Below are 18,858 nucleotides of genomic sequence, written 5' to 3'. Positions count from 1 at the left end.
TTCACCTGAGTAGGAATGATGTCAGATAACTTCCTGCAGTTTTAACTTCCTAATGCTTCATAAGATCGAAACTATCACAAGTTCAAATGTTAAAGGAGTAGAAATGATGTTAGAATGAGCTTTTTCCTTTCATCTTTTCCCGAAAAGCAACTTCTACTCAATCATTTCTGTCATCTTTGTAATACTACTGTTCTGAAAGAAACGAACAGGAGAAAATAAAGTCTGAAGACTATGAATTCAGTTATGTGTAGATACTGAAAACGTCAATGATAGGACGAACAGCTAAAGGAATTCTAACCCAATGGACACCATCTTCCCATGTCAGACTTCCAAACAAGTATCCACTATGCACCTTTAGCTGTGACCGGAACGTCACCTTGAAGTTTAACTTACTGATAGTAGAATTGAACATTAGGATTGAAGGTTTGACACGAACACTCACTCCAGGAGGAGCTTCAACATGAGCAGTATAAGTGGATGTAACCGGACCAATATTTGTAACTGTTCTTGAGACTGTTAATTTGCCTTTTAATTCAGGTATGGCTATGGATGGAAGATTCAGATCCTTCTGTGATTTATATGTGTTGTGGCAGACAGTGGGTTGTCGCACAATGGAACTCACAGCAGTATTGTTATGGCCCATGGAGCACAAGAAATGCACATAATCCGACGGCACCATATCATATAACAAACCGGGATGTATGGCTCTGTTTGGATTCGCATGTCCACCTCCATAGTCGAATGGGTTTGCTTGCTTGTTAGGAGCTCCTTCAGCTGCTATATTAAGGGCATTTTCATCGTTGATAGAAGCTGTTGGTAGCACAAAACAATTTAGGTCACAAATGGATTGCTCGACAAAAACAATTCAAGCAAAGTGAATGCAACTTGCCTGTTGTGATTAGTGCAGATTTTATTGCCGCTGGGCTCCAATCCGGATATATTGCTTTGAGAAGAGCAACAATTGCAGTAACATGAGGACAGGACATGGAGGTGCCTGACTCGATTTTAAAATCAAGTGAAGGTCTACTGTTATGTGGAGAAGCAGGTGACCAAGATGCCAAGATATTTACACCAGGGGCAGCAAGATCAGGCTGAAACAGATGAGCAGATAAAGAATGTCAGCTTATTGATATTTAGAACTGAAAGTGATTTCACAAAGTGAAGACGTAACGATTGAAGTGCAGTTTCACCTTTAGCACATATGGTGAAAGTGAACTAGGACCTCGAGATGAGAAGTATGCTACTTCAGGAGCTGTAACAGTCCCCAGAGCTGTTTTTGTGGGGCTAAATTTAATCACTGGATTCCTGTGACACAATCGCGTTGAAAACTGTTAAAATTTGAAGTACATGTTCAAAAGAACCTGTTTTAGGGCACACCTTGTGTTGCCAATGTACATGAGTATATTTGTTCCAGTTTCCAGGTCAACTTGGATGCATGGAAAATCAAATGCAAAGGAAATGTCCTTCGTCAAGAACTGTGCAAAGATGACAGCAACCCCATGAGCTCTTCTTACAGTATCTGAAGCAACAAGCGGGGATCTTTGTTCCCGAGTCTGAAAGCAGATGACAACTTTTCCTCTTGTCAAAGTCGAGTTTAGTGAACCTGCACTACAGCTTCTAGAAAAGGCATCATAGTTAGAGAGTGCATTTGCCTTTAAAATGGATGTGGAAAATTTTGGACAATGAAAAAGGCCTACCGGGCATCAGAAGCATCTGCTTTATCTGAAGCAATATCTTCAGCATAAACAATCCCATAAAACTTATCTGCATGCTCTCCAAGGAATAAAGCTTGACCCTGAATGTTCATGATCAAAGATCAGATCAAGGTGTTCTTTGTTTTCATAAAATTGATATTCAGATAATGGAATATGGACTATTACTTGTTAATCCTAGTATTTCTCTCAGTCATAAAAGGAGATATCAAGTAAAGCGAGCAAAGCAGTCTCACATTCTGTTTGCACAATTAATTAAATAGTCATAGTTAGAAATTGAATGTTTGAACTTGAAATCAAGATGCAATGTATATTTTATCTCAATCAATTTTTTAGAATCAAGAACCCATGAAGCAAGGAATCAGTCACAAACTAATGGAGCATTTGGTTTACAGAAAGGAATTGAAAAGGAATGGGATAACTATTCCAAGATAATATAATTAACAAAGAACAGAATAGGAATATTTATCATGGAATGAAATAGATGTTTTCCTGTGAATTTCTATGTTTGGATTATAGTAATCTTATAAGTATTAGACAAAGAATAATGCTCATAATGATAAAGTATTCCTACATAAAAATAATTTGTCCAGTTCATACAACTTATCAGGCTCAACCTAATCCAAACAACCTATACCCCCACCTAGCCAGACTACCAACAGACCTAGTTTGCCATTCATAATATATATATTTACTCTTTGGAAGATTAAATAGAGTAAATTAGGCACCTTTGAAGAAAGGATAAATAAAAAATAGTTATTCCTAAAACAAAGTATTGAGTAGCTATTCTTTATAACTAGGAAATCATAATTCAATGGAAACTCATACTCACTCATACTCCGAGTTCACTTTTATAATCAAACATAGGAATACTTATTCCATGAGAATTCATAAGTCATGGAATAGTCAGTCCTATGAACCAAGTGCACTATAATTGATAGCCATTGGTATGGAGAAAAGGTACTCAGAACAGTAAAAAAAACAAAAAAGAAACATTCAGCCCAATGAGTTAGTTTCCTTATCTACCATTTACCATTACATTGAGATGTCTACTAAGCTGATAAGAGAGATATTTACTGATACTAGGAATGAACTGGTATTTAGTAATCATTATTATAAAGTGGCTAGTGTTACAATAAGTTATCCTTTTGTATTAATAAATTCAAATTCTCGCATATCATCTACTTTAGGAGCATTCCTATTCAATTAAATTATGGAAAAAATTGATTATAATATTTGTTTATTTAACTTATAAACTTATTTGAATAAAAGTCCAATTTTTAAATAAAAAAATACTAATTTGCTAAAAGAAATTCGAGTTTACATCCTTTTATGTCAATTTTGTTGTAGTCATCCTCACTACTACCACTTTCATGCCCCATGATTGGTATAAAGACGTGAACATCATCCTTGCTTGATGATATGCTGAGCCATTTTCTAGTTTATTGGAAAGAACAACCAAAAAGAAAGGAAATCAAGTCAAAGCCAAAAAACAAACAATAAAGTGAACTATTTTTTTATTCATTGGAAGGGATGCCAAGATAACAAGATGATGAAGATATTATGGCAAAAAGCTACAATTTGGGCACAATGCCAGTGGCCATAATCCCACCATCTAATGTAACAACCCAAAAAAGAGAGTTTTAGCACAATTTAAAAGATAAATTAATTTTATATTGAAACACACTAAAATTAGCTTAGAACAAACAATCAAAGAGATGAAGCTTGTGGTAGCACAGTTAGAGAAATTGAATGGACATAGAAAAGTAAAGAACACAAGGTACTTGTCAATCTAGCAAACTTGTGCTCTTTTAACTGCTATGGGTTCAGAATTTGCCACTATGCATGCCCAAAGTTACAATAGAAACAAAATAGATCTCATGAGTTACAAAACAATTATAATAAAATTAATTATCTTCTAAAGGTAGTAAATAAATCAGATTCTTAAGTCAATCATAATCAACACCTACATATGAAAGCATGAAACTTACTGCTTGAATTAGGTTATTCCCGAGGGTGATCCTTGTCACAAATATCCGATCTATTGTGCTTGCTGCAACAGTTAAAATCCAAGGAGCAGTGTTTATCACAGTTTGTGAATAAGGTCCAGAATTTCCAGCAGAACATACAACAGTAATTCCTCTTGCTACAGCATGAAAAGAACCAATGGCCAGAACATCTTCAACATATGCAGGAAGTGGCGGTGATTGGCCTAAAGACACTGAAAGCACATCTACCCCATCATTGATTGAATCATCAAATGCAGCAAGAATGTCTGCAGAGCTGCAACCACCAGAAGCCCAGCAGACCTTGTAAATAGCCAACCTGGCCTTCAAAGCACCTCCTCTTGCTAATCCACGAGCAATTCCCATAAAGCTTGCATTGCTAACAAATGCACCAGCAGCAGTAGATGATGTGTGGGTGCCATGTCCAACGGCATCTCGAGCAGAATGATACTCAACAACATCACTTGTATTTAACATCCCATATTCAGCTTCATATCCTCGAATGTACCATCGTGCACCAATTATTTTCCTGCAAAAGTCACTATAATGAAACTCCAACCACCACACGGACAATTTTACTCAAGATTCATCTCAAATACTAGTCTGGTACTAGTTTCAACACATGGTCCCCCCATATGAACTCATTTGTTCCATTAATATTACATTGATACATGGGATTTTATGGGTACATTTGAAATACAGGATTTAACACAATGTATTAGTGGTTTCAAATATCGGAATGATCCATGCACTTGTATTGTCTGAAATGTACAATTTGAAAACAAATACCGAACATCTTATTAGTGAAACTTGAGATCAACAGAGAAGTGTTTTCAAAACTGAACATGCAATCATCATCTTAGGCTGAGAAACAAAACAGGCCTGCGACATTTATTCCAATCAATCATCTCTTTTAGAATCAAGCTAAAATATTCAATTATGCATATAGGAAATATGACAATATAAATGAGGGCTCAGTTCCTTCTGAACTAGGCTTCTAATTTTCAACAAAAATCTGAGAATTATGCTTAACTAAACAAAAGAACAAAAGATAAAGAATATCAGATTGGAATATCCTACATGTGCTTTATTGTGCATCCAATACTATTTATATTGAACTTTCCCATGGATTTCTACAACCAAATATTGGGCATGCCGCTTCCAAGACTTCAACAAGATTTATTTGGCATTATTTGACAGTTAATAACTTGGTCATAATCCAACAGAATTGAAATTGGAAGAGATTGAAAAACTGGCGGCCTCTACATTCAACCCCAATTTTATCATTGGCAAGAACCTGTTTCAGTTGTTTTCCAAAAGGGATTCAATCAACTACTTCTAATGCAGTATCAAAAGAACTTGTCAACTTCAATATCCATGTGTTTATTAACTAAATGATAATTGGCACATACAACTCATCCAGCTACTTCTTGCAAGTTTTCATAACTTATGCTATACAAATGGGATATGTAATTGCAATAGATGCCTGAGTTATTATGTATATCATGATCAATGTAAAAAATATATATATCAAGGCATCTCTTCCTTTCCTGGAGAAAAGGAATTTTTTATTTTGCATGTCAACAATCATTCATCATGGAGTTTCTACATAAATTAATAAAGTGACAAGCATACTTCCCTTTAAAGAGTCTATCACTGTACCAAGGCAATCATATCAAATGTAGGATGCAAAACATGAACAGATAGACTTATAAAAAAATTAAGATATATTTTAAATGCTTCCTTTATTCTTACACATAAAGAAAGATCTTGTGCTGTTCCAATACACCAAAGAACACACCACAATTCAAATTCCAAGGTTATCTTTAGTGAAAGACCTAATAATACTAATATCAATGATGTTAGACTCAATGCTTATCAACTAAACTAAATATTTAGGATGAAGAGGAATACATAAATGGGTCACACAATATATATTAGCTGTCATGCACTGCTTAAATAAGAGAATTGGTCTATTTAACTTATCACACCCAAGCACTGCCCAAAATGCTTAAAACAAAGTTAATATGGTACCACATCTAACTTATAAAGTTCTTATATTAGCCCACAACTCAACATGGGGGAGCATATTGAGGTGGTACATTAGCTTTGCTGCATCTTAAACTCAAAATCACTTGAATTATGATTTTTAAGGGGTTATTACAAAATTACAACTAGGTTATAACTAGTACCTTCATAAAAAAAAAACATTTACATACAATGTGAAAATAATTGGTAATCAAGCTAGGGTATCATTAGAGTTGTCCACAGTCGTGCTTGAGCCAGGTCTCTGTCCAACCCATTATGACCCATGAGCAGCCGTGTTGAGCCACACATGCCCAAATTGGATGAAGTTCTTGCTTAGAACGAGCCCATGCCCAAATGAAACTGCCGGGCTAGAGTCCAACCCATGATGCCCCATGTGAAGTCATGTTGAGCCAAGCATGCCTAAATTGGCAAAAGTTCTTGCCTAGCACGAGCCCAGACCCAAATGGAGCCGAGCAAGACCTAATAGAGCTTGCTCTTGTCGAGCCTAATTTTTTTAAATATTTAAATATTATTTTTTAAAAAAATACTAAAAATTAATTAAAAATCCAAAATCAGATTTAATATTATTAAAATTGATAGTTTTATTAAATATTATTTAAAATTTTGATATTTATTATTAGTATTAGTATCGGGCTCTGCATTTAGTATCATACCCCATATAGACTCACATTGTGTTGGGCCCCACATGGACCCACATTGTGTCAAGATCTGCATGGGACCAACCCATTTGTGTTTGGACTGGCTTGGGCATGATTTAAACCATGTCGGGCTAGACCAACCACAGGCAACCCAACCTAATTGGCAGGTTTAGGGATCACAAGTAAGTTGACTATCAAGTACCCTATTAGACGCCCAAGTAATCTAGAAAAGATAATAAATGAATAAACTCAGCTTACAATATGAGAATACCTAACTTTTTAAATTGAAATCAACACAACAAGCATTTTGATACCTTGAGAACAGATTTCAAGCTAGATGACTGGAAATTGGTGTTCGATCCTCATTGTTGAAGGAGTGAGGATAGTGAAATTTGAATGTTAATCCAATATCAATTGTTTTATATAAGAGCTCACAATTTGCATCCCTCTTCCTAGCATTGATCATTGTACGCTAAAACACTCACTTATCAATATTGGTGCTGAAACCAAGATTTGTAGTTCAACAGTATGCTCATCTTATAGTAGTATATGCAATATTTAGACACATGTTAAATTATATAAATATCTTCTGATAATCTGAGTTTGATGTTGAATGTGAATAGTATCAAAACATCATATTTTACTAATAGTAGGAAGGCAGAGTTATGGTATGGCCTACCACAAAACACAGACATGGTACTCCTTCCTACGGAACACTTTAATTGGTGCAATATTGTCAGAAATGAAATTTAAAAAGAATAAAAATGCAAAATGACATTGCAAGTTTGGATTGAACCATATATCTAGTGGTATGATTTAATCTGACATGACAAAAAAAAATGTAATTCGCACCAGAAATTTAACTGAATTTTATGAAATGAAAAAATAATAACCTATTGCAGTTAGAAGCATTAAACTTCTCCCCTTGTTGGCATGTTCCTCTCCATCGTGATGGAATTTCGCCAATATCATGATCATTGAAGCTCTCAGATTCAGGCCATATCCCTTCAATCAAAAATAGAATTTTTTTTAAGCATAAATTAAAATATCTTGGTCTTGGTTACCGTTCCAAACTGTACACAGTTGAGTCAAAATTACCAGTATCTATAACACCGATGATCGACCCATCGCCTGACCTACTCATCGAGATAATCCCATTTGGAAGGTTTGCCTCTAAATGCATAAAATCCCAACTCCTAGTCGTGTGCAAATCAAGAATCCGATTTGGTACAACATGAACAACTCCTGGGTAATCTGCACTCCACGACTAAAAGCTTAATAATTCTATTAAGGCATGTTATGTACAGAAAAATAACAACCAAAATTTACAAGCTTACTAGCAATGTGAGCCGCCTGAGACTTGGTCAAGACGGCAGCAAATCCCGAAAACCCATGCTTGTAGTTGTACAAAATCGAGGAAGTGGCAGCTTCTTTGCTGAAAAAAGAATCAAATTTACAACTGAATCTGACTTCTACGAGCAACTACAATGGGTATGAAAAGGGCCTTGGCATACCACCCGAGCACGGTGGAAAGCATTTCGTGATGCATCTCCACCATTGCCTCGGTTTCATCCTGATTCTTCTCTCCCATATAAACAATGTAGACCTAGTACAGCAGCAGCAGCACGAAAAGCCATTGTTTAAGAAATTAAAAAAAAAAGTGATAAAGGATGAATCAAATAGGAGGAGAGTTCACATTGCTCGCAAAAAGAAGATCCGGGATCAGAAGGTACTGCAGAAGGAGCAAAGGAAGCATCAAGTGGGAAGAGGAAGAAGTCATGATTGGAATCGCGACAGCTGCAGATAAACACAGAAAATAAGTCACAGCTGATACATAAGCAACTGTACTTAACTCGATGCAGCGAATCATGGGCTCACCTTCTTCCTTTCTCGTCCCTTCTCTCACTCAGAAAGGGAAGGAGAAGCCAACGGAAAGGATCGCTTTTTCCGCCGTATCCTTCGATTGCTCCATAGAGCTTTCCCCGAGCAAACTAACCGCGCTTCACGTCCTCCCAAAACTGGGCGGCAGCACCCCAAAATGGCGGCAATACCCTTGTATCTGGGCGCCTTCACAATTCTTCTCGATCGGCGATCTACTCCAGCACTCGGTTATCGCCGGGTTGCCTCTTGGCCGCGTCCTTCGCAGTCACGGCTAATCCGGCCGCGACCTGGAGCATCTTCTCGCGTGCGCTTTGTCGAGCGGCGACAGCGATGGAGATCGAGAGCGATCTCAGGGGAGTGCGAGCTCCGGTGACGCCGCCAGTCAAACCTGGAAAGCTGGAGCCAGTAAAGGGTGATATATTATATTAATTTTAGGAAAGAAAAAACAAAAGTATGAAAAATCTATAATAAAAATATAAATATTTTTTATCTTTTTTTTTAAAAAAAAAGATAAATCTCTCACGAGACATTTTTCAACTGCCGCACTTGATTTTAGATTTTAGATAAAAAATAAAGTGTTGCGATTGCTATTTGAAAGTGAAGCACTTTGTGAGTGTGTGCGCCCTTTTTTAGTGAAGCACAAACCAAAGTAGGCCTTTGAAACTCATTTAATGCTATTTGCAGGCATGCTCCTTTTCAACTCCAGCATTTTTCAACTTGTTATGTCAACTGAGCTGGGAAGTGAAGACCCCTATTCACTTGGACTCAATAACAATAAAGTCTTTATTCTCAAGTAAAGTTAGGGCTTTGATTGATAAATTTGTTAGATAATAAATTAAATGGTGCAAAGCATATTATATTTGAATTTTTTTAAAAATTTTATGATGTTAAATTGTCTGCAAATTTTATTTAAATATTTGTAAGAATTTTGTCTTAGTCAAAATTTTCATGGGATTAAATCAATTACTTTTAGAATTAATCGGATTGTAACAGTTGTATATATGGATTATACCGACGTATGATTGCAAGATGTTTTTATAGTGGTCGGTGGGAAATTTCTAATTAAAATGCACGGTGCCACCTTTCTATGGGATCAATCTTGTAAGGTTGGCTGTGGAGCACTGCATCTGAGATTTATCATTTTTTTTGATCAAGTAAAGTTGATTGTGCTCCGACTATTGATCACGATAATAATCGATGAAAGGGAATTTATTAGATAATAAAATTTTAAATCTGATCGAAAGTATATTATATTTAAAATACCTTTTGAAAATTTTATGATATTCGTAATTATCTGTCAAATTTTATTTAATTTTTTTGATTTATCTTAATGGTTAGTCAAAAATTTCTATAAGATATTTTAATTTCATTGTTTGTTCATTTAATATTCACATGGCTTATCACTTCTCATTAATAAATTTTAATAGGACAATAATAATTTGATAGATAATTAGAGTATAAAAGGACAAGCAAATATAAAAGATATTTTTAAGCAATAGAAATAAATATGAATTCTTAATTAATTTTTCTTCTAATAAAAGTATAATTTAAACCTTAAATGTATGTATCCCTAATGTTCTCCTCATCAAAGCACAATCAAACATAAAAAAAAATTAGTATTTATTTTCTATCTATCATGCACTAAATTAATTCATAAAGACAAGCAAGAACATACAACACAATTTATCGATCTACTCTCTATTTCATATCAAACAATTTATAAATGATTTTTTTTATATCGCCATAATTATTTAATATCATTTATGTTGTATATTTAATGCGGAAAGAACCTTCACATATTCGTGTCTCAAATCACACGGACTCGTCTTAAGAGACCTTATGCTCCTTCCACGAGTAGATCAACATGTGTTGTAAATAGACTGTCGAAGCCAACACGAGACTCAGGATTGTTCTTCTTATTATGGTTGTTGATACGGCGAACACCCAGTGGTCCTATTTGACGGTGAAAGTCCCAATTAGATCAAGAATAGATATGACGTGGAAAAATAAGATCAAAGGCCTAATCCTTGTTGACCAATGCATTTGATCAATCCCACCCTTGTTAACTTGACTTGGTCTTCAGATTTCGATTCGTAAGGGTTCGATCAAATTAAACCACCTTGTCCCCCAAAGGGCTTAGCTCCCTTTCCGATTTAGCAGTCCTGATGATCAAGGGCTGAGCTCCCTTTCCGGTTCGACAGTTCTGATGCTCAAGGGCTCAGCTCCTTTTCCGGTTCAACAGTCCTAATGATCAAGGGCTCAGCTCCCTTTTCGGTTCAGCAGTCCTGATGATCAAGAGTTCAACTCCCTTTCCAGTTCAGCAGTCCTGATGCTCAAGGGCTCAGCTCCCTTTCTAGTTCAATATGCCTGATGCTCGAGGACTCAGCCTCATACTGCTTCAGTCATATCAGACTACCATGTCCTCCAAGGACTTAGCTCCCTCTGCCGCTCAACAATCCCTCTGTTCAAGGGCTCGGTCTCATACTGGCTCAGCATCCCTGCTGCTCAAGGGTTCAGGATCATATTGGCTCGGCAACCCTAATTCCCAAGGGCTTAGTTCTTCTTTCGATTCAACAGTTTTACTTCTTAAGGGATCAGTCTCTGCTCTGCTAGTTCGCTCAACCATAACAGGTCACTCCGTTAACTTAGCCACCTCACCCCTCCAGGGTTCGGTTACCCAGCTGACCCCTGAGTTAGCTCGGGTTTCTCTACCTATAGACACGACTCCCCTCTAACTATCTACGACGCTAGACGATAATAATACGTACGATCAGGATTAGAAAGACAAGGACGGTTACTAGGTTGTCAGGCCCGGTGCCCTAGATTCTCGCCTCCTTCTCCTCATAGCAAAATGACAAGAATAATCCGCATGGCTAAAATAGAAGGTGGTTACGAGGTGGCAAGTCCGGTCCCCTATATCCCATCCTATATACATATCTGTCAGTAATTTGCAGAGTTGGTCTGTTTAATGCACGACATTGGCTCACCTCACTTCAGATACACAGCTCCTTCCATGTGAGTATAAAACTCCCCCTTCAGGTATGAAAACTCTCTCTAGACTCTCGCAATCACTACTATTTATTCTTCTTTTCTCAATCGAGTATTTATTGACTTGAACGTTGGAGTAGATCTGTCAGGAATACTCGACACCTATCTAATCCTTTGTTCAGTCCTTATTCGCAGGGTCTCAGTGCGTGCGTAGGAAGATGAAGAACGATTGAGGTAATATAATATTAACTGATGTTTTAATTAATTGTCGCCGGGATTAACCGGAACAGTTGTCATCTTGTAGTTGGGGGAATTTGGGGACGACAACAAGTAATGAAGATATGGGAGGCAACCTCTCCGCCCAGACCAGTGGAATAGTCCAAAGACACGGTAACGAGGTCCGTGACAAGGACGACGGACAGATGTGGTGAAGCTCCGATCCACCGTCACCCACCGCCTCGACTTCCCCGCCGCCTAGCCTCTGCCTCCCTCGCTTGCTCTGATCTTCTGTAGTAGTGGACGACGCTGTTCTAGCATGTTCTCATCTCTCTTCTCTTTCTCTCAGTTTGCTGCATTCTTGTCGCCATCGCCATAAAAGCAAATGAGTCAACGCAGTGGCGCCGATGCATTCGCTAGCTCTCGTACGGCCCACTGGAAAATCACAAGACACTGTCAGAGCACCAAACCTTAAGGCTGCGTCTACAGGGAGGAGATTGGTAAGAGGGCAAATGGTGGTCAGCGGTCAGCGCTCAGCGGATGCGGAAAGGGAAAGGTGAGAAAAGGAAACGAAAAAGATTTGTGGTGTGGATTGTGGAATTGGTAAGGAGTAGTTATTTTATTGTAATTAATTTTTTATTTAATAAATATTTTTATATTTGAATGTAAAAATTATTTTGCAATACTAATTTTTCAAATTTATAATTTTAAATAATAATAAATATAATATTTTATGGGTAAAAATAAAGAAGGTGTTTTGTTTTTCAAATCATCAAAGAGATTTTATGACCTTATGTAGAAAAAAAGGTCAAACTCAACCACTCAGTTCTAAAATTAACTCGTGGACAGTAGTAACTAACTCTCGCCTCCAAAACCGCGCGCGCCATTTTCTATTATAGAACTTCTCCATATTCAGTATTTGGCCCCTCTATTTTCGTCCATTAATGCCACCGCCGGCGAAACCATGCACGTACGTGCATGCCATTTTGAGCCAAGCACGTCTCTTTATATAAGGCCCTGCCCGTCGTCCACCTCTCTTTATCAAGTTCCTGAGCGGGCTTGGTCGGGATATGCTGCAGACCTCTCTTCCCTTCCCCGTACGTAGGCAATATGGCAACCTCCTTCAACTTCCTCCTCCTCCTCCTCCTCCTGCTCCTGGCCGGAAGCACCGCTGCATTTCCTAACTTCTTCCTCTCGCCCTCCTTCTACTCCTACACCTGCCCTCAGCTCCAAGGCATCGTCCGGTCGACCATGAAGGAGGTGATCCGAAACGACACCACCAACATCGGCGCCGGCCTTCTTCGCCTCTTCTTCCATGACTGCTTCGCTGGCGTAAGACATTAATTAATTAATTCCCTTTTGAGTTAAGAATATCTGTTGCAATTAACTCGATCGATCGTCCGCTGTCAGGGCTGCGATGCGTCGGTGCTGCTGGATGACACTCCGGAGTTCGTCGGGGAGAAGACTGCACCGCCGAACAGGAACTCGCTCCGCGGTTTCGAGGTCATAGATCTCATCAAGAAGCGCGTCGAGGCGGCTTGCCCGCGGACGGTGTCTTGCGCCGATATCCTCGCGCTCACCGCTCGAGATAGCGTCGCATTGGTCGGTGCATGTTCTTTTAGCTGCTCTGTTTCGTGAAATTTTACGCGAAATGAAATGACACGCGGTGGCTGCTCTGCTGTGCTCTGTTTCGCAGCTCCATGGTCCGAGATGGAAAGTGTGGCTTGGGCGGAGCGACTCGATGGCGGTGGACCAGAACGCCGCCACGTTCAGCCTCCCGGGTCCGGGGTCCAACCTCCCTATCCTCCTCGCCATGTTCGCGGCGAAGGGCTTCAGCGCCCGCGACATGGTGGCGCTCTCAGGCGCCCACACGCTCGGTCGGTCCCACTGCAGCCTCTACCGCGACCGCATCCACGGTGACTCCAACATCGACCCGGCCTTCTCCGCCGCGCTCCGCGCCACCTGCCCGCTCTCCGCCGCCAATGCCACCGCCACCGCGCCGTTTGACCGGACGCCTGAGCGCTTCGACAACTGGTACTTCAAGGACCTGGTGGCCTTCCGCGGCCTGATGAAGTCGGACCAGGCGTTGTACGGCGGCGGCCTGGTGGATCCGCTGGTGGAGATCTACAGCGAGGACAACGAGGCCTTCGGGAGGGACTTCGCGGAGGCGATGGTGAAGTTGGGGAACCTCAGCCCTCTGTTTGGGTTCTACAGGGAGATCAGATTGAACTGCCGGAAAGTCAACGCTTAATTAATGACGACCAAGGGAACCGGTTTGGAGGAAGTTGTGGAGGATGTTTGATTAATTGCCATCCAATTCAATATTTTTTTATAAATAATTAATATCCCATAAGGCATAAAATCTTATCCATATCATTAACAAAATATTTTTTAAAAATTATCAAAACAACTCTCCACCTATTCGTAATTTAATATTCAAAATATTACTTTTATACTCCATCATAAAATAATTTTGATCAAAACTACGTTAAACATGAGTTTAAAGGTATTTTCAAGGGTAAAGAAATCTAGAAAAAGATTGAAATACTCTTTATTTTTATTAAAAAAAAAAAGACTAGCTTGAGAATATTTTGGGCACCTTCGGTGTAAAATCATCAAATCGACCTTAAAAAAATTTAAGAAGTTCCTAAGTTTTTTATATAATGCCCTCCAAAGTCCAAACCCAACTCTAATAGCTCGTCCTCTTAACTTTGATTCTCTCATCCTCATTCTCAACTCACTTGCTTTCTAATTTTCTTACTTTATCTCCCTAATTTTATTATTTACATTACAATAACATCTTTTTATCCTCATAATTTCTCATGATGTAAAATCCAATTATATGTTTTTATTAGAGCGAAATTGTGCGATGGTAACATGTCGCACAATTGATGGTTCATCAACTTTTATGGACTAAAATGTGGAGAACTCCATGGGTGGTCTAACAAAGAATGACACATGGAGACATCTTAAAGAGCTTAACACATCCCAAGGACTGAATATTGGACAGAAGCACAGGAGCTTAGAAGGTGTTGTCGAAACCAATAGAGTCATTTGGAAGAAGTTAAATCGACTGACTTGACTTGGACATGTTGGTCATAGAGAGCTATTTGCTTCAAAATTTTACTAAATTGCAAACTACTATAATTTGTGATCGCTTAAAGCTTGTAGAAGGAACTAAACAAGGGACTTGTAATTATCAGATCCTCGTACTAACGTGTACTTGAACAAAAGATTAGAATGAAAAAATATTGTGCACACAACAATGGTCCTGGTGTTACGTTGTTCTCCTAATCCTGGGCCTGTCTTTGTATAAATGAAAAAAAAACTTTAATTCAAAATGCCACTCTTAATAAATCAAATTATCTTATAATTCCTCTTCAATGGGTGGTACCATGATTTATGGGGTGACTGTCCAGGTGAAAATGAAAAAAAAAAATACTCACATAACTTTTAAAAGGTACTAGTTCACAATGTTTTACCTCAAATAACTGCTAACTAAAAAATGTAATGAAGCTTAGGAGTTAATATCTTATTATTTGTCACTATTGTTGTGTCTATTAAGACACTAAGACATCCTTCCACCAAGTGACATCTTTGGTTATTCAAGGTGGCCCTCAAAGGGTGATTCAATGGGTAGATTGCCTAATGACATAATGATAAATTAAGAGGTGTTTGAAGACTAGAAGATGCTAAGTGTACCTCAGTTGGTATTTTCCTATTTCATGGAAAAAGAACTCTTTTTTATAAATTATATTATTTCCTCTAAACATGCATTATGATAGAGCTAAGTATTCCTTAAACTATAAATTAATTGTTTGGGTTACTAACATGCTATATCTACATGCTAGATACTTAGCTTCATTGAAATCATTACCATGTTTTGTTTTTACCACTATTAGCACACGAAAAACAGTATCCAAGTTCTTCAGTACTCTGGTTTTATTTTCACATCTCCATTTGGCAAAGTATGCTGGGACTGTGCTGGTCTCCTTGATTCCTGCAAAAAGGAAGCCATACGATCAGCAAATAGACTCTTTATTTTGTCAGCGTGAGAGAAATAATTAGTCCAAGCAATTGTCGCTATGAAATGTTTGCATCTATAAGCTTTGATGTGGAGATTAGTAATATATCACGAGTAGTTTGGATGATAATCTATCGAAAGGCATATATTTCCATTTAAGCGTATAGATGAACATTTTATAACAAATTGGCATTCTGTTGCCTATATTACTCAGAACTATGATTTTCAATGTATTCAAAACTGGCCGCTGAAGGTTAGTGCACTCAATGGCCGACTAGAACAGTATTTTCTGAATCTATATACAATCTATGATCTGTCTTATTTCTTTTAGACAACATTTGGATGTATCCATAGCCTTCAGGTTTGTGCCCTCACAAGGGGGAAAAAGTTTTGGTGGTTAATAGTTCATCAAATTTACAGCTATTGCAGCAAAATAGAATGTTCAATATGATTCAATTTCTAGTAGTTGATATTCAGTGAAAAAAAAACGAATTGAAGTGTGATCTAGCAGTAGGTCATTCTATTCATGCATTTGTACAAATTTAGTAGTTGGATATATGCAGTAACGAGTAATCAGAGCAGAAGCACAAGTTAGCATATGTCCTGAATAGCAAAAGAAATGTTGGATTTTAGCAAACATTTAAGGATGACTCTGAAGTGTTAAGCTTTTGACTTACAGCAGCAGAAGTACGGATCTCCCTGTACATGTCTACTTCATCAGGAAAAGCATGATCAAGCTCCTCAAGGAGATGCTTTCGAAGGCTCTATTACCATAGTAAAGATCATGAGCCAATGCAATGATATGCAATAATAAAAAGAAAATGGCTAATCAGAACATATTGTATAAAAGCTATTGGCATTAAAGTTATTCCAAACTAAGAAATTATAGTCGATCACATTCTCAGTTGAGAAAGCTTAATACATGAATCAACAAGATTAGTGACATTCAGGATAACTAAAGCAGGACATAACAGGACTTTAATTCGAAAAGCAGGACTCGATAGAGAGTATTAGTACAACATGTAACATCAAAAAAGTGCAACTTGAAATTTTCATTTTATGCAGAAAAGTAAAAAAATTAAAATCTTCATATATATTTTAAAATTTTTTTATGTAGGGAATTAAAGTATCAAATTAATATTGGAAAAGCAATGCATTAAGATTGAAATCAATCTACCAATTTTAGAGGTGATTTGAATGGTAGAAAAAAAATTGTGGACTCCTTAAGATTGAAAGGTCAACAAACAAGTTATTACATAGCCCTAAACATGACAAAACTTCTGCTAAACAGAAATAAATATGAGGATTGATCTGAAACTCATTATGCATTCATTTATAGTTGAATCAAGGTTCATATCATCAATCATTTTAGAGAATTTTGAATTGTAAAGTGCATCAAATCATGAATGTCTAAGGTTCAATTAGGAATTGTAAAATAGGTTACAAATTTCTTGTATCCTATATATAAATAGTGTATTATCCTTATTTAATAGGATAATACTATATGATAAATAGACATATTGACCATGATTTATAATTACAAAAAGAAATGTATGTTTATATCTCATTTGATAAAAAAAAGTTCAAATTATCTAATTTCATTTCATTTAGAATTAAAATAAAATGAACTATATTTCACCATCAATTGCTTCCGAAACAAGATGGTAATCATTCACTCCACTCTGTCTATTGACTTCAAGTCTCTACAACACTGATGTGGTTGAAAAGAAGATGATGACGCTAAAGTGGAAAGAGGGAGGGGAAGACAATTTCAATGTCAGAGGATTTCTTCTCAAAGATCGACAACTCCACCATACCCATTGACTTTGCCTTGGCGCACAAGACTTGTTCTTCTTAATCAGCATTGAGTTTCAAGTCCACCCTCACCATCAACTCTGGGTCTTCAAGCATAGAGATTTATTCTTGTATGTCACCAGCAACTCAAATTCCACCGTGCTTGATCTCCATGTAATAGAAAATTCAATTTTCAAATAATGTAATGGGTTTAATTTTGGATGGGTTGGAATTGATTTAAAAGGCATGTTAATTTTAATGGCTTGGGCACAATTTCTGATGGCCTTTCCCACCCCCCACAAATATGATTTGTCCAGTCAATTGGGATCATAATGATTCTTTTTCAACGCATGAGACATGTCCTTTTACATCTGAATCTACCACAATTCATATGGCAGAAAACACAAATTGTGCAATTCTAACAACTATGGCGACAATTTAGGTAAGTGTTCAATCGCATTGCAACAGAAATCAAAGAAGCAAGTCTTTCCTCTCGTGATAAATAAATCCTGAAAAAACAAGGGAAACAGGGAATTTACCTTAAAAGCATCGGTCTTTCCTTTGGTTACCTGGTTCTTGGCAACACAACCATTTATCACATCCTTAGTGAACTCATCAGGATTCTTCCCATCATCAATCAAACTTCATGGAAAATGGAATCTTTTAAAGCTATTCAAATACCGACGGAAAGAAAGAGATGAATAAAACAAAAGGAGCCCAAATGAACGGGGATCAGAAACCAACCTGACGACCTCCAAAGGGATCTGAATGTTACACTTGTCCGCCATCTTCTGCATCGCATCGAACTCCGCTACCAAGGCGTTCCTGCGGTAACCAAAATACAAAATACCAAAAAACCCTAGAATCAGAGGCACCAGCATCTCCAACGGCAAACGAAGCGGAAAGAGAGTGAAGCAACAAAGGGAGAGGCAGAGGGCTTACAGTCTTTGGAGGAGAGGGAGTTGCGATGCGACGCTGAAGGAAGATACTGTGATGTAGAGCTGGTGGAGGATACCAAGGGTCTTGTCGATGGAGTTGATGACCTGGTTGAGGTTCTGCTTGGCCTCCTCTGCGGGGTCGGAGGCGGCGCCTGAAGTAGGGTTGGGAGCGGGGCTGGGTGTGGCCGAGGCAGAGGTGGAGAGACCGCCGTTACCGGTGGCGGAGGAAGAGTTCTGCGGCGAAGGATCCATGGAATCAGTAACAAGGTCGCAAGTGATTCACGCGACTATCGAAATCAGTGGTCAAACACTACCGGACCAATAATAACAACATTAAGTGGGCCTCCAATAAATGGGCCGATATTGGGCTGCACATCACCAAGCATATAATGTTCATGCATTTTTCATATTAAGCTGTAATAATAATAATAAATAAATTATTATAATTATTATTATTATTCTAGAGATTGCATTGTTTTCAACTGTTCTTTCACTCGCCAAAAAGAAAAAAAATTCAAAAAAAGGAAAACTGACCATCCTGAGTAACTATTAATTACCAGATATCAGTAATGTTCAATGAATCCACAATTAAACAATTTTCTCCCTGTTAAT

The 18,858-nt window shown here is 37.9% G+C and overlaps 3 protein-coding genes across 3 annotated transcripts; 1 reads left to right on the top strand and 2 right to left on the bottom strand.

Annotated features, from left to right (window-relative positions):
* Nucleotides 1–145: 145 nt before the first annotated feature.
* On the bottom strand, nucleotides 146–8,624 carry LOC141842984 (subtilisin-like protease SBT3.9). The gene is made up of 12 exons (XM_074730993.1): nucleotides 8,284–8,624; nucleotides 8,102–8,202; nucleotides 7,920–8,011; nucleotides 7,743–7,840; nucleotides 7,504–7,659; nucleotides 7,299–7,410; nucleotides 3,704–4,247; nucleotides 1,698–1,795; nucleotides 1,378–1,617; nucleotides 1,191–1,305; nucleotides 890–1,091; nucleotides 146–810 (listed from the first exon to the last, which is right to left on the bottom strand). The coding sequence occupies exons 2-12, from the start codon at nucleotides 8,183–8,185 to the stop codon at nucleotides 242–244; spliced, it is 2,310 nt and encodes a 769-aa protein (XP_074587094.1). The 5' UTR covers nucleotides 8,186–8,202; nucleotides 8,284–8,624; the 3' UTR covers nucleotides 146–241.
* Nucleotides 8,625–12,600: 3,976 nt separating this feature from the next.
* On the top strand, nucleotides 12,601–13,741 carry LOC141842813 (peroxidase P7-like). Its single transcript, XM_074730811.1, has 3 exons — nucleotides 12,601–12,822; nucleotides 12,901–13,092; nucleotides 13,187–13,741. The coding sequence occupies exons 1-3, from the start codon at nucleotides 12,601–12,603 to the stop codon at nucleotides 13,739–13,741; spliced, it is 969 nt and encodes a 322-aa protein (XP_074586912.1).
* A 1,547-nt stretch (nucleotides 13,742–15,288) lies between these two features.
* On the bottom strand, nucleotides 15,289–18,525 carry LOC141843351 (mediator of RNA polymerase II transcription subunit 10b-like). Its single transcript, XM_074731433.1, has 5 exons — nucleotides 18,251–18,525; nucleotides 18,053–18,133; nucleotides 17,848–17,950; nucleotides 16,192–16,278; nucleotides 15,289–15,490 (listed from the first exon to the last, which is right to left on the bottom strand). Exons 1-5 carry the CDS (start codon nucleotides 18,496–18,498, stop codon nucleotides 15,419–15,421), a joined length of 591 nt encoding a protein of 196 aa, XP_074587534.1. The 5' UTR covers nucleotides 18,499–18,525; the 3' UTR covers nucleotides 15,289–15,418.
* Nucleotides 18,526–18,858: the final 333 nt, after the last annotated feature.

This window comes from Curcuma longa, chromosome 12, assembly GCF_044706935.1.
Source record: "Curcuma longa cultivar G26 ecotype Majalengka, Jawa Barat chromosome 12, ITB_CL_G26_1.1, whole genome shotgun sequence".
Taxonomy (NCBI): domain Eukaryota; kingdom Viridiplantae; phylum Streptophyta; class Magnoliopsida; order Zingiberales; family Zingiberaceae; genus Curcuma; species Curcuma longa.
Note: the sequence above shows the minus strand (reverse complement) of the source record. Positions and strands in the feature narration are given on the sequence as shown.

Excerpts from the sequence above, each read along its gene's own strand:
- LOC141842984 (XM_074730993.1), bottom strand. The coding sequence starts at position 8,185 with ATGACTTCTTCCTCTTCCCACTTGATGCTTCCTTTGCTCCTTCTGCAG. Across the intron at positions 7,411-7,503 it reads CATCGGTGTTATAGATACTG|GGATATGGCCTGAATCTGAG; the intron begins GTAATTTTGACT and ends TTTTGATTGAAG. Across the intron at positions 1,796-3,703 it reads GGAATAACCTAATTCAAGCA|GGTCAAGCTTTATTCCTTGG; the intron begins GTAAGTTTCATG and ends ATGAACATTCAG.
- LOC141842813 (XM_074730811.1), top strand. The coding sequence starts at position 12,601 with ATGGCAACCTCCTTCAACTTCCTCCTCCTCCTCCTCCTCCTGCTCCTG. Across the intron at positions 12,823-12,900 it reads TCCATGACTGCTTCGCTGGC|GGCTGCGATGCGTCGGTGCT; the intron begins GTAAGACATTAA and ends GTCCGCTGTCAG. Across the intron at positions 13,093-13,186 it reads CTCGAGATAGCGTCGCATTG|CTCCATGGTCCGAGATGGAA; the intron begins GTCGGTGCATGT and ends TCTGTTTCGCAG.
- LOC141843351 (XM_074731433.1), bottom strand. The coding sequence starts at position 18,498 with ATGGATCCTTCGCCGCAGAACTCTTCCTCCGCCACCGGTAACGGCGGT. Across the intron at positions 18,134-18,250 it reads CTCCCTCTCCTCCAAAGACT|GAACGCCTTGGTAGCGGAGT; the intron begins GTAAGCCCTCTG and ends TGGTTACCGCAG. Across the intron at positions 15,491-16,191 it reads AGATCCGTACTTCTGCTGCT|GAATCAAGGAGACCAGCACA; the intron begins GTAAGTCAAAAG and ends TCCTTTTTGCAG.